Consider the following 25,758-nt stretch of genomic DNA (forward strand, 5'->3'; position numbering starts at 1 on the left):
AGTGAACAAAATCCAAGGGAAAAAAAATTATCCTGTCAGTAAGATTCTTTGAAGAGTTTCTGCTGGTCTTACAGACATACTTAAAATACTATTGTCAAGCGAATAAGCTCTCAAAGTCAATGATAACATGATAAGAAGGATTTGTTCTATCCTGGGATTTTTTTAATTCAATCTTAAAACTATGAAGTTAGAGCTTTGAGAGTATTGAGCTACGCAGGTTATAGAAATAATGTATACGTTTTGTAGTGTGCTGCCAATAATTTAATAGAGGAGTTGCAGAAATGCTTGTAAAACACCTAATTTATACAAACTGCCCAGAGAAGAAAAAATAACCGCTCTCCATCATTAACATTTAGAGCCCTTGGGAGTAGTAATCTCTTACAGGGAAGATACAGCAGTCTTCAGAAGCACAGAGACCTTCCAGATTCCTCTCTTCAATGTGGATACCATATTTGAAAAAGGTCTCTTATGAACTTGAATCACTTTTTTTAATGAATGTTTTCTCTATAGAATTCTTTTAATAGATGTGCATTTAATAGAAGGATGAAATACATTACAGGAAAGATTGTTTAGTATATGACAGTAGCACTACAGAGGGGACTCAAGTGAGCAAAGAATACTGATAGAAACAAAACTTCAATTGGTGGAATATTACAATGTATACATTTTGAGAGAGAGAGAGATAGATATGAAAACAAACAGAAATCCAAACTGCCCTCTGTGAAAACTGCAATAACATGTAAAGTTTAAAACTCATGAGAGCTTTCCTGTGTATCTCTTAATATTACTGTACTCTTTGCTATTTCTCTCCTTTTATTTTGACTTCATTTTGATCCAGATCCTGTTTTGATAGTTCTGATAAGAGCTTTCTACTCCTTTTACATGGTTCATCTATTGTGTGGCATTGTATGTGTAAATAACATGTAGCCCCTCCTAACATAATGTCTGGATACACTGTACAAATGCAAAAGCTTATCTCTAAATCAGGTAAGTACTTAGAAGAATCATCTAGTATTTTTTTTCTTCAAATAGTACTTGTGTATTTCAGTTACAGTTAGGCCACTACTAGTTTTTCAACTAGAAGTGGAAGAAGCAAATTTAAATATTACTATTTTAAAAACAGTTTCCTACTATTATGCCTCAGCTTTTCTGTAATGTGTAATCTGTTAAAAATATTTTAAAATGCAGTCTATATAGCAGAAATACATAAAGGATAGTTATCAACATTGTGCATTATTGGATTACATGTCTCTAACAAGTTTTTTTTCTTGTGTATAGTATGTTTGTTTTTACAGAAGTCTGATTTACTTTGGGAGACATCATCTTAGTTTCCCTATCAGACACAAAGGGTGGGAGAAAGCAGAAGACTAAAATGGATGGGTGGTAGGTGGGAAGTTGGTTTTGAAGGGAGGACTCATGACTGCAATCACCTATGCTTGTAATGGGAGCCTCATTTCTCCTTTTAAGTGTGTTCACTAGATACTGAGAATCAGTTAAGAGACTTCTAAATAGATTTATTCCTCTGTGTGTATTATAGCAGTGTGAGGTTTCATGGCTTTTCACTGTGTTGTTCATGGCTGGTGTTGCAGTGGGAGTATACAGTATAGACATTTCAATTTCCTTTACATTTCAATATTTTTAGTATTTGTTAAAACTACTCAAAAGGGCAGCAGTGATAGTTTGTCAAATATATATACCTGTATGCTGAAAATTAGATGGTGTTCACTGGCTCACTTCAAAATAGACAAGTCTGATAATGAACCAGATCTCTGATTCTCTGAAGTAAAAGCTCTATTTCTTTACTGAGTCCAGTGAGCTGGTCATCCATTTAGCATACATTCTATATGCGTCTGAAGAACTGATACCAAAATTGATTTTGAATAAAGGTGTAGATGTAGAATGCAGACATTGAATCTAGGCCTAGGTTTTGAATGGTTTAGAGGAGAACCAAAATATTTCACACCACAGAGTGGGAAGTCTAGAGCTGGGCAGAATGCCCATAATGGTATATGCATTACGTACGGCAAGAGGAGTTATCAGTGTGGTTCAGATCTAAGGGTTATATATTCTTGAGTCTTTGAAAACAGCATGGATCCAGTACTTCAACTGAAGAATGTACCAATAAGTTCTTCTGCTATAATCTGTATTCATAGAGGTCTCATCATAATGCCTAACAGTTATGGATTTCTTTAACCCCCAAACTGTAGATTGTAATTTATTTTGCCTTTGTGCTTGTTCCTACATTGTCCTGAAGCACTTGAAGACCTAGAAATCCCAGTCCGACCAGAATCTCATTATGTTAAGTGCTGAGGACTTGATGTTTAGATTGAGTGAATACCTTAAAGACTTAAAATGTCTCCTATAATGCAGAGATCCCTATCTCCACTAAACAAAGATCTAAGCTGAAATGGTACAGTGGTCTTTCTGCATGTACATCTGAGCTCTCCATGCCACAATTGCAGTTTTGTCTAAACCTGAGAGTGGCTTGTTGGAAAACTGCAGTACCTGATGAGTCAAAAACTTTTCTTCTAAAATAATGCATGACTGAAGTAGAATTTAAGTAATGTGAATGCCTTATGCCAAATATCCATGGAAGAGGGAGGTAGTCTTCAGTCCAGGTGATTCCTTATCCTGTTCTACGGCAGTGCTTGGACCAGTTCAACTCCAGATGTCCGAACTTAAAAAAAAAAAAAAAAAAAAAAAAAAAAAAAAAAAAAAAAAAAGGCAAGCTGCTCCTTTATTCTGGATTGTCTTTGTGCTGCCTTGGGAACCTTGAGCAACATTTGGGCAGAATAGTCTTAAAAAAAAAATCCAAACAAAAAACAAACTTTGAAAGAAAGGACATAGGGTTTCAGGATGGACCTCTCTAGACAACCAGAAATATAATTTCATTGCAGGAGTAGAAACATTTCTCCTTTCTCTCACGTTTTTATGCCTAGCAATATTGAAACCTGGTCTCCAAATCTGCACCCTTGGAACCATGGGCTTTCTCAAATACCCTTAAAAGCACTGGTAACTCCTGCTACACAGAGAAAACTAATGCTATGCCATCAGGGAGAATGGGATTTTTTTTTTTTTCCAAGTATTCAGTATGCAGGAAACTCTCCATGAGATGTATGGACTTAGTTAATTACCACCTGTGCTGCACCATTCCTTTCTTGACCAAAATTGTTTTAGTCAGTGAATAAGGCCTTATCTCAAGGGCCTATCTCCCTACAAGATAGGGTTCAGGCCAAAACGTGGCATACAAATGACTGTGCGTGACATCCTTTTGCACATCGAGAAGGGAAAGACGTATACTTGCATATTGCAAGCTATTTCTGTGGTTATCCAACCTTGAAGACCTAGCACATTCTAATGGAAAAGCGTTCAGGTGGCAAAGATCTTTTCACACTGCATTCAGAGGAGAATTGGTAACTTCTGCTTCAAGGCTATTTGCCTGTGGAATGGCTACATTGTGTTTGTGATAAAATTAATTGAAGCCAATATTTCAAATGGGAATAAATACAGGTACCTTGCTCATTTATGACTCTTGTAGAAGTGCTATTGGCTGTTTTAATGTTAGGTTGATTGCAGCACCTGCATGACAGATGTTTAGTTGGCAGAAGACTTCTGAATGACAGGTTGGGGTCTTTCTGTGTGGCAGTCTGGATGTCTGTCTGATATTTCTGATATTCTCTATGTGCATATTTAAAAAATATCCTGAATGTACAGCTGATTGCTCTTTACTTTGTTCCTTTGCTTCTAAGGTCTTCCAAAAGCTGTAATCAAAGAAAGTCATTAACATGAAAAGTTCTCCTGCCACTCTTTTGGGGAAGTTGCTAAAAATTTGAAAAGACTAAGTAAGAACTTTTTGAAAGAATATGGTGGAACAGCTTGGAAAGCACTGAGACAGAGAACAAGAGTGGTTACTTTTCTTATAAAGTCAATGTATTTGATTGTGTGACTGGTAAAAAGGACTGCTGGCAGAGAAAAAGGTAACAGAAACAAATCCCAGGTTCTCTTGCATACTTCAGACTATATGAAAAAAATAATTGAGTGGTGAGACAGAAAATATGTATAGGTTAGGTTTTTTGGACAGTTATATGTTAAGATAGCATTTGTATGGAGTTATATAGAATAATTTCATTTAGAAATTGTTAGCTATTTCATAGATTTGACCAGCAGTTGTCCCTGAAGAACAACCAAAAATATACCAAGAATACCAGTAAGAGAGGAAACAGTATAGAGTCTGAGGAGTACTCAGCAGCAATCTTCAGTACTTAAAGCAGCTGGACTCTTATATTACTGTCTGTAAAGGATTCATGCAGTGTCTGTACCTTGGAATTATGCTGGAGGGACTAGTGAAAGCACACAGCTTAAGAGACTTGAGAATACAGAGGTCTGGAGAAGTGGAAGACATGAGACTTCATCCAGTGGTTTCTGTGTGAATCCACACAACCTCTCGGAAGTATAACAGATCGGTCTTTTTACTATGCTGGCTGTCAGAAGATGCAGCTTAGCGTCAAAATGGCTGTCCCTGCTTGTGAGGTTCTCCTTAAATTGACTAAGCGAAGTGGCATTATACTGTCCACTCAGAGTTTACAACTTTGACCATGTTCAAATACAGTATTCCCTGGAGACAATTTAACTTTGAATCACACCAGTCCTTCCTTGGTCGTAGCCTTAAATATTGTGGAACTAATCTTTGAAGGATATGTAAGGGGCCATAGTCCTGACTAGCACTAGAATTTTAACCCAGGCTACAGGATTTTCTACAAAACGAGCAAGCAAAAGTGTTATGGGCTTGCATAAACAGTCAATTCTTAGCCAGAGAAGGGAGATGCATCATTTGCTTTGGACTTTTACTTGGTTTTTTGCCTTCTGGAGAGCCTCAAAAACTATGATATTGGGTACCAGGTAATGCGTGAAAATAGACAAGTCAGAACATAGAATCATGGAATGGTTAGAGTCAGAAGGGACCTTAAAGATCATTGAGTTCCAACCTCCCTGCCATGGGCAGGGACACCTCCCACTAGACCAGGTTGCTCAAACTTATTTGTAGGATATTTTTGGTTGCATAAAACTTGCAAAAATTATATTGCCCTGCAGCTTAACTGGGCCTACCATAGTACTATATTTTCCAAGTAATTCTGTTGCTAATGTCTCGGTGTTGCTGGTGGCATTTGTTTTTCTGAACATAAGATATGGTGTCTTTGTGTATGCTTGTGTGTATGTATGCTGTGAACAAGAAATATGCATGTGTATATACATACGTGTAAGAGGCTTCATTATGTTAGATGATGAGGATGTAGAGATACCCAGTTCTTGTAAATATTTTATTTTAAAATAGAAGTGGTGCAAGAAGTCAGCATTGTCTTTTGATGAGGATGAAATTTTAAAGTATGTGTACTATGTTTCTGTTTGTTATTCATGGAGGCCAGGTCATGTTTTTGGATGGGACCATTGTTGTATAATTGGGGAGAATTAATATTTTATCTTGTGAGCTAAAGAGCCAAAGAGTTTAAAATTGTTATTGTTACAATTTTTTTTTTAAATCAACGTCTGTTAGAAAGACAGGCATGAATAGATTAGTAATGATGACACTGTTGAATCAGGAGATGGATTGCTACACTAAGGCACTTCAATTGTCATAATAGCGACACTTTAAACCAGTTTTCAAACAATACACTATAGTGTAAGCAATTGCATCCCTGTTACATATTCACCTGGTGACCAGTGACACTGACTTCAGAAAGATCAGTTCAGGGCTGTTGTCACAGCGCTTTAAATAAATAATGTTCACTAGCACCGTCCATGGATTTAACAGTGGCTTTCCTTTTTGGAGAGAACGGAGCTGAAATTTGTCTTAGAAATAGCACAGCTGGATTTTGCAGCTCTTTGGCTCTGATCGCACCAATATGGTACTCCTTAGGCCGCAACAATAAACCATGAAAAGGCAGCTGGCAGTAGACTTGCTTTTTATTTTCTCCCTCTGTATTTTCCTGGCATTGTTTTAGAAAGACTTTACAGTTTTGGTGGCATCGTATAGTTCCAGTATTGTGAATAAAATAAGTATATGACATGGTAATTAACTAAACAGTACACTAGAAGTGCACCATGACTTATGACTCATCTCTGAGAAACACTTAATCATGAGAATTTGAACAGGATATCATTTTTTTTTTTCCTACGTGCTTTGTAAAGAATAACTGTCATGGCAAATGGATGGGGCTTCTTGGAAAAATAATCTGTACCTTGCATTTTGGTGTGTTTCTAAGAGGGATGAGAAAAGGCAGTTAAAGTCCTAAAGAACAGAATATATTTATTATTTTATTTATGATACAACTGCTAATTCTGGCACAAAAAACTTGACTATCATAAGTCACTGGTTGGTTTGTTCCCAGGTGTTGCTGGTGTCCTGCTATTTTTGGGCTGTCTAAGCTTGCAAAGCTTCAACTTTTCTGTGAATTAGTGACCTTCTACTGTTGAGGTGATTACGTCCAATTCTTGGGGTTTGTCCTGTGCACGTTTCTGTTTCTGTTGCACCTGAAACTGAAATAATGCTAGGATGCTAAATATCTTCTGCATTAGAGGGAGGTGAGTAAATGATAACAAAGAAAAGATCTGGGGAGTATCACACAGGACTGCAAGGTAAGAGCTCTGTGTGTGGTTCCTGGCCATCCTTGCCTGAGATAATTTTGGGGGGAGTATTTCTGCATCTAAAATCAACGCTAAGGATTTAGATATGAGATATTAGAATCAGACACTAATTTCCAAATTTGGAGAGATTTAGATTTTTGAGATGCAGATTATCAACTACTGTTATTTACCCAAAACTCATAGGCCATCTCTCCCTTTTGCTTGCCATTGGATTTTGATGCATAGTCTTATACTTTTGCAGATCTAAGCTGACGCTGCTCTTTATCATCACGTATCTAAATAAGTTTTGATGAGAGTTAGAATGTGTGTCATACTCCACACTCAGCAAATTGTTGGGGAGAAAAGCTTCTACCCCAGAAAAAGCTCTACTGATTTGGCAAGCAAAAATTCTGCATGTTTATTCCATAGAAGAAGCCAAAAATTTGGGGGTTGGCTTCCCCCACCCCCTTTTTCGATAGGAAAAGGCCAGATACAATCTAAGGCTTGCAATAGCTAACCCCCTGTGTGTGATTGCTGTTATGGAAATAACTGTCTTTTGTAATAATAAACTATTTCTCTCAGGGAGCTTTTTGCAATGTAAGCAATCCTGCAAGAAATTAAGTGTTTCTCCTGGCTGAAGGAGGGTGCCAGATTCAAGCACTTCTCTAACAGCCTTAGGAAATTTTTAAAAAGCTTTTTACTTGAGCATGTGTGGAAAAACAGTTTGTGACCTTCCCATCACAGTCACAGACTTCCTGAAAGAGCCACGAAAAAGTTTATGTATGAGCTTGAGGTCCAGGTATGAGAAGACAAGAATCAGCACCAAATTTTGATTGAGAATTCATCCTGGCTAACAAAGAAGATTTTTTTTCTTAGGGTCTGGTTGATTATTTACTGGCATATAGCATTCCATAATGTGGCTTTACCAAATTAAAAGTTAGCATTTTTACCTTTTCAATTAATTCACAGAACTAATTTCAAACCCTCATTTTTCTCACGCAAGCAAAATATTTGAGTATGATTCCTCAGACTTTATGGGACATTAACTATAAGTGTAGATACATTGATTTTAATCTGTTAAAATTAGTAATTGTCAGCATGATCTTCATGTGTGTTTGGAAATAAAATAAAATTTCAGACTTACACAAGGAAGGCCACATTTTTAACAATGAAGCTGCTCTTTCCCTTCTGTATTGCTTCTGTTGCCCTTAAGATATTGAGGTGAAGAAATAAAATAAATTGCATCAGGTAAAATAACAAAGATAACAGAAACACATAAATCAAGTATAAATAATAGCAACACAAGTGAATTGAGGATTTAAAACAATAGTTGTGGTCTCTAACAGCAGGAGTGGATAAAAACAGAGCAATGAAATGCCCTTTAATGGATTTGAATAATTATTACTATTGTCTAAGTCAGTCAATTTTTTAACATTGAAAACTTTTTACATGCATGAGCATGGCATCTTTTTTAAGAATCACACCTTTTCTTTGCATGTAAATCAAAGTGCATAAGAATGTATAGTTTGAGTCTTAAGAGATTGTAACACTATACTTTGACAAAGTAATTTGCTTTATTTGATCAATCAACAGGGTGAAAATGGTTGAATATTTTTATTATGCTTAAACCGAAGCTGTGATTTCCAATATTGCAGTGGTTAAAAGATAGTTTAACTTTTTTTGCTTGTTTGTTTTAATATAGTTTACAATATAGAAGGTGTATCATCATAGTTTATGTTATGAGGAACATAGTTAAGTTAAAAAGCCTCATGAACACCAAAATATAAGGCTAGTTTAATGATAAAAATTATGCTTTACAAGACTTTAAAGCTTCAAATATAAACTCCTTGTAACACTGAAGTCTTTAAGTTGCACTTAGTGAAGCATTAATTCACATATACTAATTGAGTAATTACGAATGTGTTGCTGTGGCACTCAAAGCATTTATATGCTGGGAGTGAAAGTGGGTTGTTGTGGGTTGACTTTTTTCTTTTTTTTTTTTTTTTTAAAACCTCATTTTCCAGTGGACTGAATATATTAGTGATGAATGTGCTGTGAAACTAACTGTTTGTTTCCATGCTGGAAAAGTTTCATGGCTCCAGCAATTGCTAGCCATTTTACCACACAGCATCCATCATTTTGTCAAAGTTTTAATGTTTTGTAGTGAACCACCTAGGAAAGAAAGGAGGAGAAAAGAATGACAAACCAGCCAAATTCTTTTATTCCGTGCCAAAAAACTGACTGAAGTTTATCCCTGTTTGCCCTTGGAACAATTAATGTGACATTTTCCCGAATGCCATACTAAATTTGATTGTCAGTTATTGAAATGTATGTTTAAACCAGCAATGATGCAATTCTAAATGCTTTTTTCATTAATGTCATTGAATCCTTAACCCACAACCTTTGACACATAACAGAATTAGAAAGCCTTTTGGACCATTTGGCTGAAGTTGTGCCCTCACTACAGTATCTCAGTTTGCTTGGAAACATGGCCTGCCCAAATGAACTGGTCTGCAAAGAAAAGGATGAAGATGACTACCAGAGATACAGGTTAGTGTTTCACTATATTGATATAGTTTGATAAGGTACGTCAATTTTGTTTTATTACCAGCAAAATATTGAACTAAAACCAACCCAGGGGCTCAAACGTCTCCTCTATTCTGAAAGCATTGTGGCATATTCTGCCGTGAAACACCTGGAATTTGAGTAACTGCATTTCAGTGTGATCGCTCTCAGGAATCCTGTATCAAGAACTATTTCAGTGCTGTACAGCATATGTTTGGGTTGAGCAGGCGTGCACAGGATTTCCTGAATGTGGGTGCTCATATGTGCCTATTTATGGCCTTTCCTTCTCTAAGGCCAAGGTAAGGTAACATTTACATACACCAAGGGTGACAGTCAATAAAAAAATAAATCCCTACATCCAGATAGCCAGCTGCATTGTCTTCTGCTAACGATTATGGCAATGAGTTTCTTCTACTATAGTTATAAAGGCACTACTAAAAAACACAGAAGGACTCCTATATTGTGCTGCTTTGCTCAGAGCAGTTAGTGTTTAGGTGCAAAAAAAGCACCCTGAACTATCTCTCTAATGTAATTTTAATGAGCTAGATTATACAAAAGGTCATCTGGAAATTAATATGGAGACCTGATAAAATCCTGTATGTGCAATTGAAATGTTGCTAAAAACTACAAGGGTTATTTTTTAAAAAATAAAAATACTCGTGACTGATGATGACTGAGAGTGTAGACCCAAAACTTACAGAATGTCCACTGAAGTGACATAATTTTCATAGATTTCTTCTTCCTTGCTCACATCTGATATAAGATTTCAGTCTTTGTGTGCTGGCATTTTTCACATTGGCTGGAAATGGTTGTCTGAGGCAAGTTTGGGCCAAGCGGCGCTGGTCACCACGCTGCCGGCCTTGCGGAACCTGAGCTTACTTTTTCTTAGCAGATCACCTGTGGCATTCAGAGTTATATAATAAAACTCTGATTTTATCTTCATGTAATCTGTGCTGTAGGAGTTAGTGTAAAACAATACAAAGTGGCAGAGATGAAAAGCAGGTTTATTGAGAAGTGGCATGAATTCGATGCACCAGTTCATTGCTCGTAAATGCTGTAGGTTGAAACAGCAGCACAGCTGTCCTGGGTATGCATATACTTTTTTTTTTGTTCCAAATTTTTGAGAAGGATTTCTAGGTTATCATTAGCCTAAAGACTTTCATCTTCTAATGATTCAACTTTTAAATCCAGCTGAGCGGTAGCATTTTGGTTTTCACCAAGTAGAGCAGCCTAGATTTAATAAAATATTTTCCTATTGTTTTCACACTAAAGTGGAAGGTATACCTACTATCCAGCTTATGAGAGTCTAATATTTCTGTCTCTATGTAAATTTATGTGACATTTGCACTAGAGAATTGCTTAAAAAATGAATGATATTTCTACAGTTTACTGTTTTTCACTTTAAGTATGTTTTCTGACAATATGTCTCCTATTAATCATTTAAGCAAAAGTAGTATGTTAAAGGAGCCATTCAGAAGCAAGAACCCATGGTTCATTTAGTGCTGTCTGAAAAAATTCTTTATTGATTGACATCCTCTGTGGTTATGTGATGTAATATTTATAATATGTCACACGGCCATACATCAAAACAAGCATGTCTGTTGTTTCATTTCAATGCAAAAATGTTGATTTCAGAGAGGTCAAGGCAGTTTTAGGTCACATTGTGGCAAACCACCGTGTCAAAGTGTGAAGTGATTGTATTTATGCATCTGCTGTAAAGTGCAACATTGCTTCTATTTTCTTTCCCCTCAATTTTTCAAAAACCTGGGTATATTTTTTCCATATAAACTAGGTTAATTAAAGCTCTTTTAAGAAGGAAGAATGCACTTCTAATTAGTTGAATGATTTATGGTTCTGCTGCTATAAAGAAAGCTTCCTGATCCTTTTCCATAATTATTGGTTACATTATACGAAATGTGTTTGCCAGACAACATTAGACTCAAAAACCAAAAGCATACATCTATCTGTCTGTCTGTCTATCTATCAGGGAATATATTCACCTACATGGTGGAACTGATTAAAAGTACTCTGCTAATTTTACTCTAAATAGCTAATTCAGAATTTTGAATACATGTTCTGAAGCATCTTGGACACAACTTTTTTCTTCCTTCCCCCAAAATGTACAGGTTAATCTCACAGATTTAACCCAAGCAAGCTTTCCTGAGTGAGAAAGTATTTGTATTATATCAAATGTATTGCTTCAAATCTCAAAACCAAACATTTGAAATGGCCAGTTTCAACATTTTTTAATGGTTTGAAGTAACTTTTCTTTAAAAGATTTTTATTTTGTTGAGAAAATTTGTATACAAATACACCAAAACATTGCATTTCAGTGAACCTGAATTATGTAAATATTTTGCTTTACCGTAAACTTTAACTGGTTTTGTTTTGTTCTGAATAGGAACTTCTTTTTGTAAATTTTTGCAGTGACCATTGGAGCCACAGCTTCATTTTTCATTGAGCTTTAATTTCATTCCACTGAGTTCAATTAGAGTTCAGGCTATTTAATTCCTCAACCAGAAAGAGAAAGGTGCTAGAAATCAAAGCTTTACTTAATCTTCTCATTCCAACAAACTGAAAAGATCTGTATAACCCCCAAAATCTGAACCTTAAAAAACTCGGACAATCAAATTTTAAGAAACTCAAAGTCCAGTGATTTACTGTAGTATTAGTACCAGAGATAAAAAATAATATTAAATATTTTAAAAATTATTGGGGTTTATCATAAATACTTGGAAAATGTATAAAACTGCGCATTTTGTCAAGAAGTTACATTCTGATTCCTCAGATAATCCATTGATATATACCATTTCTATCAATTTCAACACTAACACTTTTCCCAAGTTTTTAATTTAAAATAGGTTTTATACAGAAACATTGTTATGACTTTCTCAAAGTAGTTATATTTTTTCTAAGAAACATAGTAAAATTTGAGTGGGATTTTTTTTTTTTAGAAAAATAAAAAAGAAACCCTATTTTTTTCCATCTCCTTACCTTTCAAAGGTGTGGGAAAACAAATTGATGAAAATATTTCTGTTTGTTATTGGAATTTTTGCTTGGTCAGGAAAAGTAAAAAGAAAATTCTCTTCTGTGGTATTTTTAGAAGCAAACTTTTTTCATTCATGTTAAAGACTCATGTTTTTTTGCCATGGTTATAAAATAGCTTTACTTTCTGTAAAAAGAAACCAAAACCAAAAAAACAAAACCTAAAAAGTTCTTACTTTTAATCTTGTTTTTTTAAGCTTTTTGTATTTGGGAAGTGTTATTTTGTAAAGGGGTATCTTGGGGATGAGGGCAAGGGAAAGCAGAATATCTGAAATATAATGGCGATAGGAAAGGTTTAAAAGCTTTTGGCTCAAACAGGAAGCAAGAAACGCAGAAAAAGAGCTTGCAAAACAGTGGGTCCTCTAAAATAACCTATTCTACACTCTCTGCTTTGAAGATTGCGTGAAAGCAAAGGTCATGACCCGGAGATCAAAGTAACAGAAGTCGACACAGTAATTGCTGGTTGCTTCTCTTGTACCCGCACTTGGTCAGTCCTGTGGGTGTATTGTTTGCAGGGGAAACTTCAAACATGGTGTTACTGAACTGTGAAAAATCATCTGGGTCAGAATGTATTACAAAGCATTTGCGAATGCTGCAGGTGACCTCACCTATTTTCATTAAAGCGATATGATTGTGAAGGATGTGTGCCGTGTGTGAAGTTTTCAGTGCTTGCTCATTCTTCTTTGCTCCTTATTGACATTTCCTGGAATGATGCATTCATTAAGTGCTGTTGACATGGAAACAAGGGCAAGTGGAAACAAATGCCTGAGTTTATTTTAAATTAGCTTAAAAGTACATATACTAGATATGCTATCTTTGGCAGGGAGGAGCAAATGGTGATAACCTTATGAAGTCCTCTTAAGATATAACAGCAAGAAAGGAAGTACATGCATTTTGTATGGATTAACTTTTTGAGCTAAATCAGCTATTCCCGTCTGATTCTGTGAAATGCTGCATCCTCTTATAGCATTTCCAGTTTCCCTGCAGTTTTGTTTTGTTTTATTGCGGTTTTGTTTTGGTTAAGTGTTTTGTGTTTTTTTAAATTGAGACAGAAACCACTTATCTTAAAAAAAGTTATTTTTGTTATTGAATTTGGTAGCAAAAATACATAAATACGTATTCAAGAAGCAATAGGAGACTAGAAGCCCTCAGTAAGTAATGAAAATAATGCTAATATACTTGGTCAATATTGGTGAACTTACTGTTGAGGTTCTTTTGTAGTGGGATGGATTAAGTCTGTGGTACTTCTGCATATGTTTTTTATGTACTTAATGAGATGATTAGGGTATTCTCTTACATCTGTATAATCTATGAATCTGTGCTACTTCACTGTTCACACGAGGCCTTGTCATTTTACAGTACCTGGAAGAAAAAACCCTGTATTTGATAAACATGAAATAGCCATACAACTTCCATCTGAGATTAGCCAGTGTAAGGATTTATGAGCAAGGGCTATTAGAATGTTTTGGTTCAGCCAAATAAGTTGAAGTTCATAATACCCAAATTTGTCCATACTAACACAGAAAGTCAAGATATAACTAAAATTATTGTTACATGTATTCAGAGATATTTTTCTAATTCATAGGTTTTTTTGCTACATTGAAGTAGAGTGGAGGATGTTAGATATTAGGAGGTGGTCTGGATTTCTAAGTGATTTGGGAGCCCCTCAGAATTCTGTGGTCATCACCACGCAGTGCCAAAGTTGCAGAGAGGCTCTGTGATCCTCTACCATAACTCATGACAACATCATGGCCCCTGTTCTGGGAGACGTTGGTTTAAGTTTATGACCTGGCTTCCTTAACTCTGTATTGAGGAAGTTTTGTTGCAGATGGAAATTCTGCAGCCAGTTATATGCTGTTTGGTGGGCTAAGGGTCGGGGTAGGGGCTTAAACGTTTTGGTGGTGCAGAAGAAACAATTACAGGAGATAATCTAATTTGGTGTTATAAACATGTTTGCTCAATCCTTCTGATTTTTGTTTTCATCTCTCCATTTGAATGCTGATGTGACTTTGCCGACTTTGGGTTATTTATTATTTCTAGTTTACAAAAACGTAAGTAAGAACATAATCAGCCCTTCAAAGTTTGAAATGGGTGTATTATTTTTATGTTCTATGATTGTCAAAGAAAGGAAATACAATAGCACGGAAAATAGAAAAATGAAAGTAAACACTTTCTGAAACAAAGAGCACGTTGAAGTTATGATATGGGTAGAGCTAGACATTTCTGCATTCTTCTGGGCAAATATTTCTCAATTTTTCAGTACCAGATTAATTTTGTGGTTAAAAATTATTGATGCATACAGTATGTTTTTATATTCCAGTTTTCGTAAATAAAAGTACAAAATAAAGGTCTATACAGAATCTGGTTCATAACATAGGCTTTCACTAAAGGTTGGGTGGAAGAGTTTATTTTCTCTGAAACTCTAACATATACAAATTTACTATATTTTTCTTGTAGTAGAAGGAGAAAAAAAAAAAAAAACCCCTAAACATTATTTCCCCAAGTAATTTATTGCCACTTTTAAGATTTTCTTAAAGTGTGGCTCACGGGTGATGCCATTATCTTTCACTATCACGAGGCCAACCGTGTTCTACAACTTATCTGCTTTTCCAAGGGAAGTAATAAATGAATCAAGGCCCTTAGATGCTATGATATGATGGGATTTTTCTTTTTTGTGTGCTCACAGCTCTAGAATAAAAATTTCCTGGAACTGTTTGACAATAGTAAGGAATAGTGTACTGAAACTCATTAAAACTGAAGGAATTTTTATGCCTGAACCTAATAGCTACTGAAAAAATAGATCAGAATGAAGTTATGAAGTTACACAGCAGCTATTTAACAAAAGTAGGGAGTTAACATGAAAGTTATTCAGACCTGTGTGTTTTGGATCAGGACTGACGAATTTCATGCACGTTTGTTCCTTTCTTCCATTTGATGCTTTAAGGAACACTTACACATTGTCTTTGAACACTTTTGCTTCACCTGTGAAACTCCCTCCTCAGGTTGTGTGAACCATCACTGGTTTTTTGGGGGTGAGGGAATAACCCAAGGACTATGTTTCATGTAATGACTGTTACACAGTAGAGAACTAGAACCATACACGGAATATACCTGTAAGGTAACTGGTAGGTCTTAGTTTCTGTGTTTGTAAAGCAGAGTTAAGATGACAAGTCTGTGATTCGTCAGAGGCTGTAGAGTAAGTCAGTATCAGAGACAGTATTTCTTTGTATGAAAACTAGAGTCGAGTATTGTTTAATAAATAGCAATAGCTGATCTCAGAGCTGTCTTTGTTCTGTCCCTTTCTGAACTCCGACATGTTTCTTCAAAGGAAGGCTTTTCCCCATTGAGCTGTTGCCAATGTCAATAGCAGCTGAATCCCAAACTCAACGCATTCCTTTGCAAACGCCCCCTCAAGCCTGTACCTCTTTTCCAATATCTTGACAGGTCTGTGTAAAACTTGTTAAAATAATACTAATCACGTGCAATGCTTATGAAATTGGTAAATTAACTGTTAATCTTTATTGTCATTTTCACTTAACTAAGACTGAAATAACATGAAATGGGATATTCTCTGGTCTTGTTCCATCTCTGAGTGTTCCTGTTTGTGTGTGATGGATATCTGTTATTAGCTTACTTTCACAGGACTCTTGGCACTGGGAGTCAAGGGGGAAAGATGATTCTGAACAAAAGAAGATGCAACTTTGCTTACATAGTTCATTTCCTTATTCCACCATGAATTAGAAGATCAGTTTACAGGCAGTGATAAATGGATCTCTAAGCACCTTCGTGGTGTCTCTGGTTTTTTCTCTTTGGACCCGACCTTTAATTCTCATCACTGAAGATAATAACCTTTTTTCACTCCACTGAAAAGATGTTAAAACCCAGTAACAGCAGTCTCAGAGCACATGGAGCAGTACTAAGTTTCAAAACGATTAAAACAGAAAAAGGCGGGGGGTGTAGGGGGTGGAGTGCAAGGAGACCCTGGCCCTCAAGCTCTAATCTCAAATAAACCTTTCTAAATTTATAATGTAAAATTTAGATGCATCTTTCTTCATTAAATAGCATTCTCTTAACTAGTGATTTTACAAGTCTAAAACAGGTGCAATGTGTCATGCAATTTATGGATCCTAGTACCTGCCATAAAGTATTTTATGACGGCTGCATTCTGTGTTATTAGTAGCTGTCTTTTTCTGCAGCCATTGGTGTTTGATAATAGTCTTAAAACACCCAAAATTACTTACCTGCAAGCAACATTCCAGATAGTCCCTGTTGACAGTTTGAATAAGTTTAGTGCCCTTTTGTTGTACTTTACCTTCAAAACAAACTGATTGAACCATCAATAGCTCCTGAAAGCTGACAGAGGCATGTCATCTGGGCTAACCCTCTGATAGTAGGTTATCTGTGGGAGTTAACCTCCCTGCATTGTTAACTGAAATGTTTTATGTACTATGCAACTTTAGGATACTGCTGTGATAACCTTAGTAACTAAGTCATACATCACAGTAAAGAGATTTTGTGCAACAAATAACCCTGGATTAAATTTACAAGGGTTGAATTGATATTGTAAAGTGTTCATTCCAGGGCTTTGGTAATCCTTTCCTGTATTTTTTATGGCAAACTTGGGTTACATTTAGATTGAAACTGCATCTTCATATTTCTAGCTAAAATATATCCAGGAAGCCCAATGCTTTTCTTCAGCCATTTAATAAAAAAGTATTGTATTATTTTCATATAATATAGATTGGTTTTATTCCACATTTAGCAAAAGGAATATGAATAAATGGGATTGTGGTTTGAATCAGCTTTTAAAAGAATTAATCACTGATATACCTTTGTTCTACTGTGGGGTAACCTTTAACTTTTTAATATTTGCTTTTTAAGGACTGCAAGTTGAAAAAAAAAAAAACAAAACCAAAAACAAACCAGCAAAAAAAATCAACCCCAAAGCTGTGACTTGTGGTGTAGTTTGCTACCTGTGGTGTTTAGTTTACGTGGGTAGGAGTTTTTGGTTTTGTTTTTGGAATTGGCAAGTACTGGTGCTCATTCTGTTTTTTGAAGTGCAGTCAGAATGACTTAAAAATACAAAAATACATTTGTATCAAGGAATGCTATTATAATTTTAAGCTCTTTTGAAATGATTGAGAGACTGACATTAGGGCTGTGATCCAAAGTCAGCATAGATGACAGTGCTGTCTTAGTCTGTTGTCATTTTTGTTGCAGCCTGCTTTTCAATGGCATATTTCATTCCATCATTAAACATTTGCTGATTTTCTAATACTGATGTTTTCTTCACCTGAATATTCATCTTTTCTCACCCTGCACTTAGTGGGTGTCTTTACTCGTTTTTAGCTTCACTCTTCTTCACTCTTGACATATTGTTTCCTTCTGTACACGTCTTCATCTGAAAGAATCTCTTGTCATCAGAGCTTTTCTGCCAGTAATGCAAGATGGATAGCTTCTCCTCCACTGAAAGATAAGGGCCAGCAAAATGCCAGGGAGGACTGGAAGGGCAGCCAGGAAAGCTGGGGAGGAGTCTAAGAGTGAGAATGTGTCTGTCTCGTAGATCTGTAGCTGTTGTTTAATAAATGGTCCTAGGACAAGTTCTGTTTTGTAAAGTGACTCTCTCTTTTTCTTCTTGTAATATCATTGAAAGTCATAGATTGAAGAATCACAATTAAATTGCCTGAGCATTTCAGTACCGAGAATTTTCAGTTCACTTATTAACAATTTATGAAGTTGCTGCCTCAGAGGAAAGGTGTGCTTGACAAAAAGGTTCATTTGCAGCATTCAATTTTGCTTGGTTGTAGAAGGGGAGTCTTACAGTCTTTTACACGTTTATCTGGTCTTGAGAACAGTATGATAAGATAACTCTTACCTTTTAAAACACATTTTTTGTGTGTTGTTTTTTCAAAATGTTATGTAGAGTTTTCTACTACTTTGATTTCTTCCTCCCAGTGCCAGAAGGGACTGGCATGATTAGGAGGGTCTCTGACTGACTGGAGTTCTATGCAAAGCAGCCGGGCACGGGGAAACATTATCAATCACCTTCCTACCCCCGGCCAGGAAAAGTCTGACAATTCTCTCACTTTGCAATGTCTGCTTCACATTTGGTTGGATAAATGTAAATAACATGTACTTGAGGTGGTTGGATATTTTGATTTGCTATGGTTGTGTGCCTTACTTTGTTTCTGATCTGCCATGTTCTCTCCCTCTGCAAGCAAGGAGCCAGTGGTATTTTTTGAGGCTAAAAAGCTGCTGAACTTTGAATAAGAAGGATAAATAGAATATAGTACTGATGGATCCTAACAAGAACTTTGAATTCTTAAAATATTTTTCATAAAAACAGTCTGTCCCTGTGTGCTTCTGATTTAATCCTGAGCTGGAATCCATATGCCATAAGGACACCTTGTATCTCTGGCAGGACCAAATTAGAATTTTCCTTCCAAATGATGTCTGTATCAAAATGTCATCCTGGAAGGCAGAGATCAGGAATGACTCTCGGTGCTTTCTCTTGACAAATTCTTTTTTTTTTTTTTTTTTTTTTTTTTTTTTTTAAAAGTTCAGAGTTTTGAACACTGACATACACTCCTTTCAAGACAAAGGATGGTGTGTTGGATGTATGGTAGAAGACAAATTGTACTCCTCCCTGATTTGCTGTTCACGTGTCTCTAATGTTGCTGATCATTGTGGTTTTAGGAAAACATAAAAATCTGAAGAAGTGTTGGCAAATGAACGTTTGCTGAGAATTCTTTCAGAGAAGATAGCTGGCACTTTTCCATGTCTCAGATTGGTTTTCCCCTGAAATATGGGATGGAATCTTTGGAATCACTCCTTTTTCCTTTGGAATCACTCCTTTTTCCTTTGGAATCACTCCTTTTTCCAAACTGGCAATTCAAAACAATTCCCAATTTATTCTATTTCTGGGTATACTTTATACCTCACTAATACCTATAGAGAACATACATGCCTATGGTGATAATTTTCATATCTGTTTCATCCACCCGGTATTAAATTGTTATGGGCAGCTTACAGTAAGCTTCATTAGAGAGAGTAAAATAAGTATAATAACTTTTTACATAAGCTATGTTGCATAAAAAAGATGAACAGAGAGAGAAAACAAAGGCTGTTGCTGTTTATTGCTGTTATTTTTTAGTCAGTCTGTGAGTATGTCTTTGCTTATTACTGGATTTTAACTGTGCGTTTTGCTCTCTGTCAGATATTTTGTCCTGCACAAATTGACAAACCTGAAATTTCTGGATACTCGGAAGGTAACAAGGAGGGAGAGAGAGGAAGCCTTGGTAAGAGGTGCCTTCATGAAAGTGGTAAAGCCCAAGGATGCCAAGGTAGGAGAGTAAAGGGAAGAAGTAACAATGTGATTCATTAATGCTGTTTTAAAATAACTCCAAAAGCTTGGCTGCGTCTTTTGCTACAGTAGCAGACAAAACCTTTCAAATGAAAGAACTGGTAGATGTGGTGAGGTGAGGGACAAAAGCCTTAGTAATTTTTCTGCGGTTTAATATCAAACTTTACTGTTACGTTTAATGGACTGTGGTTATGTTATCAAATTTCTGGTTTCCAACCTCTGTTTCATATAACAAAGTAACTAATGTGTGTCTCTGAGCTTAAAAGAATATTTTTACCCTGTCTAAAGATGTGTAACAACAGTGTGATATGCTTTTGTGAAAGAATGCAATTTTTTTCTGACAAGTTGTCCCCTGCCTTGTATGTTAAAACACAACTGTCTATCGCAGAGCTCACACCTATGGTGTTTATTGGCTTTTAGTGGACCAGCTGATTCTAATTTTGTATGATGTTACTTAATGTGGTGTCCTGCTTATAAGCATCAACAACATCAGAGAGACAGTTTCAATAATCTGAGCTTCTGATACCACCTGCATCAACTCTGGGCATATAGCAGTATGCAAACCGAATGCGTATGTGAATTTTCCACTTTCCCTTCTTTTCCCGTTGTTGGTCAATACACAGTAACAACAATCTGAGCTTCAGAGTGTTTCAGTGCTGCAGATCTTTCGTAAAACTCCACTCAAGTTTTCAGTTTTCTGTTTGCTGTTTTGTTCTCTAAAATATACCATCAATAATTTATTGCAGATTTCCAATAATGCTGAATAATAATGTAGCAGTTATGGAAATGCAGTGTTTGGTAGCATAACAGTGTTGCTAGATAAATGCATTATCACAAGTACAATTGCAGTACATAACAAATTATTTCAGACTGATTCATTTATAACTACTAAAATGTTAACAGTTCTGATACAAGCACAGCTTTGATATATTGTTTACTACTGCCTTTGGTTATTTCAGCTTCATATATGTATTAAATGAAATAATTTATTTCTAAGCTGTTGTTGATATCTTATTCACAGCAAACCATCTCTGCTGAATCTGGCCAAATTCAACAGCTGAAATGTGTTAGATATAACATGTTGTCTTATTTTATAATTCTTCTTATCTAATCAGATTTTGGATCTGGAGAAGCATTTTTAAAATTTTATTAGTAATTGGATTTTTCATTTAAGAGTCTGCTTTTTGAATTTTAACCAACTTAAGAGAAGAAAAAAAGTGTCTGTTTCTTAAATCTGAATTTCCTGTTCTGGATGAAACCTCTTTTTAAGTCAATAGCTAAGGGTAAATTACTTCACAAATATAGTGTTAACATCTTTATCTTTTATACCTGTAATTGAACCTTTTGTATAGTTTTGAATTATTTACCCACTAAGTCTTATGATAAAACAGACATTTATTTCAGCAAATTTGCAGAAGGCTCAAATTTACTGTTGTTATTGCCATACTAAAGGGTTTTTTTTTTCTTCTTTATAAATGGTTTGATACAAATTGCTGATGGTAAAATCATTGTAAATGCTTTCCGTGGCATGAATTAATGCTTCTTAAGGTGCTGCAAAATTACCCTCATCATACAATATTATATACATATTACAGAAATGGCTAATTTAAAATAAATATTAAATTGGATGCAGAACAGATATTATAAACCTCTTAAAATTGTTTTGAATTTGTGCTTGTTTCCTAGGATATTCATGCTTACAGTAGGCATGCATGCAAACTGTATTTGTCTGAGAACACTCGTAGAGTCCTCTCTGCATATATGTTTTCAGATGCAGATATGCGTGTATATGGGTGTTTATAGCTGTACTCCAGGACCATAACAAGCAGCATTCCTCTATATATGACAAAGATCATGCGCACAATAACTATACTTTCAAATTCTATCATATGTTATGTATTGAATACATGGAGTTTTTTTTAATTCTTCAGCCTTCAGGTTTCTTGAATCTTGTTTGTGAATCTTGTTTGTTCGTTAGTTCCCCTCTCATATAGTTGTTGAGATTTTTGACCAGCTTCAGCCAAATTTAACTGATGGCTAGTGGTAATATATTCTAAGCTTTCTGAAACTAGTTAGAGGAGGATACACCTTGAACCAAGCTAAGAGGAAGACTGCAGCACACCCAGAAATGGTCATCAGAAAAACTCCCTAAGATGTTGACCTAGTGATATAAGACCCTGATGACAGTGAACTTCCTAAGAATGTTTTTTTCCAACCCCCTCTGTCAGCCTGTGCTCGCCTGAATGGAGTTGGAGTGATTAGTACCTATGTTGGTGGATGCCAAATGGAAATGTTGTTCTGCCAGATGTAGTAACAACAGTGAGCCTATCAGACTTGCTTTTTCAGAAAAAGAAAACAAACCCCAAAATCCTAAGTTAGGTGAGGTTTTTTTCCCATTATGATAAGCAGGAGATGGTATGGCTTATTCAGCATAAAAAGCAGACTGATGATCTAAAGAGGCTGTGATGTGGGGAGTTGTTTTCATTTTAGTCTTGACATGAAATACTTGGGAGAGCAAAATACCCCACCAAGAAAAAATACACAAAATGAGAATAAAAGCAAGAAATTTCCATCTGACTAGCTTGTGTTTACTCAAATGCAAAAGTATCTAGCAATCACCAGTCATCACTAAGTCATAAATATTTTATTTTGTATAAATTTTTTTACTTTCATTTTTCTCTATTTTTTCATTTTTTTTTAACAGAACACTACACTTTCTTGTGCTTTGCTTCATTTCATCCTTTGTTTAAAATGCATCTGTTTGTGATGTGACTGTCTTATGGAAAGATGCAGTCATTTATTAGAAAACAGTTTAATGTTAGAATGCAGTGTTCCATCTCGCTATGTGTGAGATAAACTTCATTATTCTGTGATGTTTATGTTTTCTTTTGTCAAAATATTGAACATTGTATCACGCCTGATTTTAATAAAGATTGGGTAAGTCTGGCTGGATAAGAGGCATTGAGCCAGATGAGGAAGCCTCGTTTAATGACCAGGCCATGACCTCATTTCACTGGCATAAGTGTAGATCAAAGTGGAAGATGCCTGTCCAGTGTGAAGTGTGTTTCTGGGCATGACAGCACTTCACATCAGAAAGACAGCTCAAGAATACGACAGTCAAAATTGCTTAATTACGTCCCAGCTTTGTAATTATTCATCCCTGCTTCTACAAAGAGTACAGTTGTCATTTCTTGACATAATTACTTAAAACTGTACCCTTCTTTGGTTTATAGGTGTATGAATTGTGCTTCCAACTGTTTCATCTTTTAAACTTAGAGATGCAAAACAGAACATGGTTTGAGAATACATTTTAAGACTCCATATTTTTATTTTGCATGAGATATAAACAAAATGAAATTATGATGTATCAAAGCACATCATAATTTCATATTTTAAAGGCCTATATTTATGATCATTTAATCTAGATGATAAAATGTGGATATATCCATCATGTCTAAAGTGTGTTGCTATGAATACACACTGTTGTAGGTCTCTTTAAATATAAATTTAATTGCTTAATACTGGGTCAATGCACTTGCTTTTATAAAATACATATATTTCCCAGTATTTTGCAATCCCTCTGACAAGAACTATTTTTTATCATACTGCATTTTTAAGGTTAACATTTTTATCAGTTTTATTTATATTGGAAAATGCAAGGAGTGTGCATTTAGTCACATGTAACTTGCAGCTTATAGGACCAAATCAACAGCAGGTATACATGGGTTGACTTTCAAGTAACTGACTTAATATTATGTGGAGTTATTCTGCTTTCTTGCAACTTTAGCAAGCATCTTGTCCAGTGGGTATAAAGGAAACTGTACAACAAAAGATGGCAGTATAGGTATTTTGGAATACATTGTTTTCATCACAAGTTATAATTATGAAACCTGACATAGCATTTGTTCTCTGAGGAACTAAGATGGAGACACTTAAGCCAAAAGGCAAGTCTAATATCTGTGTTTCATGTAATAAGTGTATGTGATTCTTGCTCACACTCTTACTTGGAGGGTAGAGTGCGATTATTTTATTATGATAGGAAAAGGAAATATTTAGGGAGTACAGCTTAAGAAATAAGGTGAGCTAAAATCTACAGTGTTACTTTCAGAACCATTGTGTCAATGAACTGCTAACTGGTAAGATACCTTATTAAGTAGAAGCTGTCTCAAAGAGGTTTCTTATCATCCAGATGTCAAGATTTCATGTACTAAAACAGAACAATGTCACAAATTTAAGACTCCTACCTAGATTGTGATGCAGCAAATAATATTGACTTCAAAGACATTGTAGCAGTCAAGCTACTACTTCGCCCAATGAAGTACCCATTTTACTATTTGGACAGTTTAAGTATTTTAAGCAAGAGTTCATAATATAATCGGCTCATAATGCCCTAATGACTCATCAAAATTAGGAATAAAAAATAATTGAAAAAAAGCACCAGATTTTATATTTCTATATATGAACACTTCGGCGGTTTAGAAGTGTTCATTGCTGAGTAGGATCTGCCAGATACAAGAGGGGTACTTGCTAAAACTAAGCTGACAGAGCTAAGTTCAGTCATTTAAAATTTTTCGTTTTTAAAATCCCATTGTCTCAAAGAAATCCCATGATCCAAAATAAATGTAAGCAAACATACCTATATAAAAATTTTATGAAATAATTGTGTGTGAATAACACTTGCATATTTTTTTCTAAAACTGGTGCATGACATCTTGACCTAAGCCTTTCTTTGGCCCACTGTCTTTGCATATGATCAATAACAGACCAGTGTTGCACTTGCTACATAGCATTTTATTCTAGTGAGAAACCTAACAATAAAATTGATCTGGCTGTGAAATTGTGCATCACGTGAGGAAGCTCTTGTTCCTGGAAAAGGTGGGATTAAGAACAGGGTCTAGAGCAATCTCCTAAGGCCAGTCAGTAAAGAGTTGCCTTCAAAGTGCCTGCGAGGGCAGTCGCCTTAAAGCAAACTGAGAGGCAGCCTTAGGAAAAAGCAGCCAACAGAGGGAAGAAAAGGGCCAGTATCCAAAGAGGAAGCAAATACAGTTGAGATCGTAAAGCTGAACATGGGAGTCTGAGTCACGAAGAGCTTGGAAAGTAAGAAGCTTGTATGCAATACTTTAACCTGTGACCTAAGACATTTAAAGGGAGTGGATTGTTTTTTTTCGGTTTTGTATCTTCAGGTATGAGAAGTCACATGATTAGAGAGGAAGAACCTCAGTCAGCAAATCTGAGAGCGGGGAACAGCGGGGACAGAGCTGCAAACACGCAGCTGCTGAAATAGAAAGGGAATGTGTTCCCTGTGCTTAGCCTGCTGTAATTCCAGCTGTCAAAAAGGAAGAAAAGACACGTGTGGGTCATATGTGTGTTAGGGTAGGGGGAAAGACTCTTCTTCATTGTTTGTTCTTGTGGTAATAATTCCTGAAAAACGAATATATATTTAGTTCTTTGGGAAGGTACTATGTGGACTATGTTTCAGTATCTAATTGCTATTGAAGATATAGAATGCAAAAGGTGATGTCCCTTTCCTAAAATTATTCCTCTAAAAAAAGTATATGGTTGTCATGAAGCCAGTGTCCTTTTAGCCATTAGTGATCCCAATGCACTTTTCACATAGGAAGGGGTGTTACTCCTGAAGCCCTGGCCTGATTCCAATTCAGGTAATTACATTCTGCCTCTATGGATTTCTCTGCAGTCTCAATTTACTAAGGCATTCTTCTCCACCTTCTGCCCTAAACTGTTATGTAGTGTTGCAGTGTGCTAGTTAACCAGCTGCTACTTTGCACCTGAAAGGTGTCTGTCTTTCTGTAGTAGTGAGCAAATTGATCCCTTTGTAAGACTTATTTCATATTTGTAAAGCACTTGGACGTTCTCTGATGAATGGCAATAAGCACTGTATATCATTAACACATCCATTTAACTGAAGAAGGTAGCATGACAACTTGTTTATTACTGCTGTTGGGTTTTTTTTATTATTATTATTTTTAATTTTTTTTGTATTTGTGGTTTCAGAACTATGGAAACTTCAATTATTAGATGCTGCAAGCATATGGTCTGGCTTTTGTCTTGTGATCAGCCTATTCAATCTACTTAACAAAATGCCATACAGCAGCATGTAATGCTGTGATATCAGACAGCAGGGCAAGAATCATGATTGGTTTAAA

At 35.7% G+C, this 25,758-nt stretch overlaps 1 protein-coding gene across 1 annotated transcript in view; it reads left to right on the forward strand.

Moving 5' to 3' along the window:
* LRMDA (leucine rich melanocyte differentiation associated) overlaps positions 1–25,758 on the forward strand; it is a 666,001-nt gene that overhangs the window by 370,993 nt on the left and 269,250 nt on the right. Inside the window, exons 4-5 of the mRNA XM_074155105.1 lie at positions 9,032–9,171; positions 19,448–19,574. Coding sequence (XP_074011206.1) covers positions 9,032–9,171; positions 19,448–19,574 — 267 coding nt within the window. The remainder of the gene's footprint in view (positions 1–9,031; positions 9,172–19,447; positions 19,575–25,758) is intronic.

This window comes from Numenius arquata, chromosome 10, assembly GCF_964106895.1.
Source record: "Numenius arquata chromosome 10, bNumArq3.hap1.1, whole genome shotgun sequence".
Classification (NCBI taxonomy): Eukaryota; Metazoa; Chordata; class Aves; order Charadriiformes; family Scolopacidae; genus Numenius; species Numenius arquata.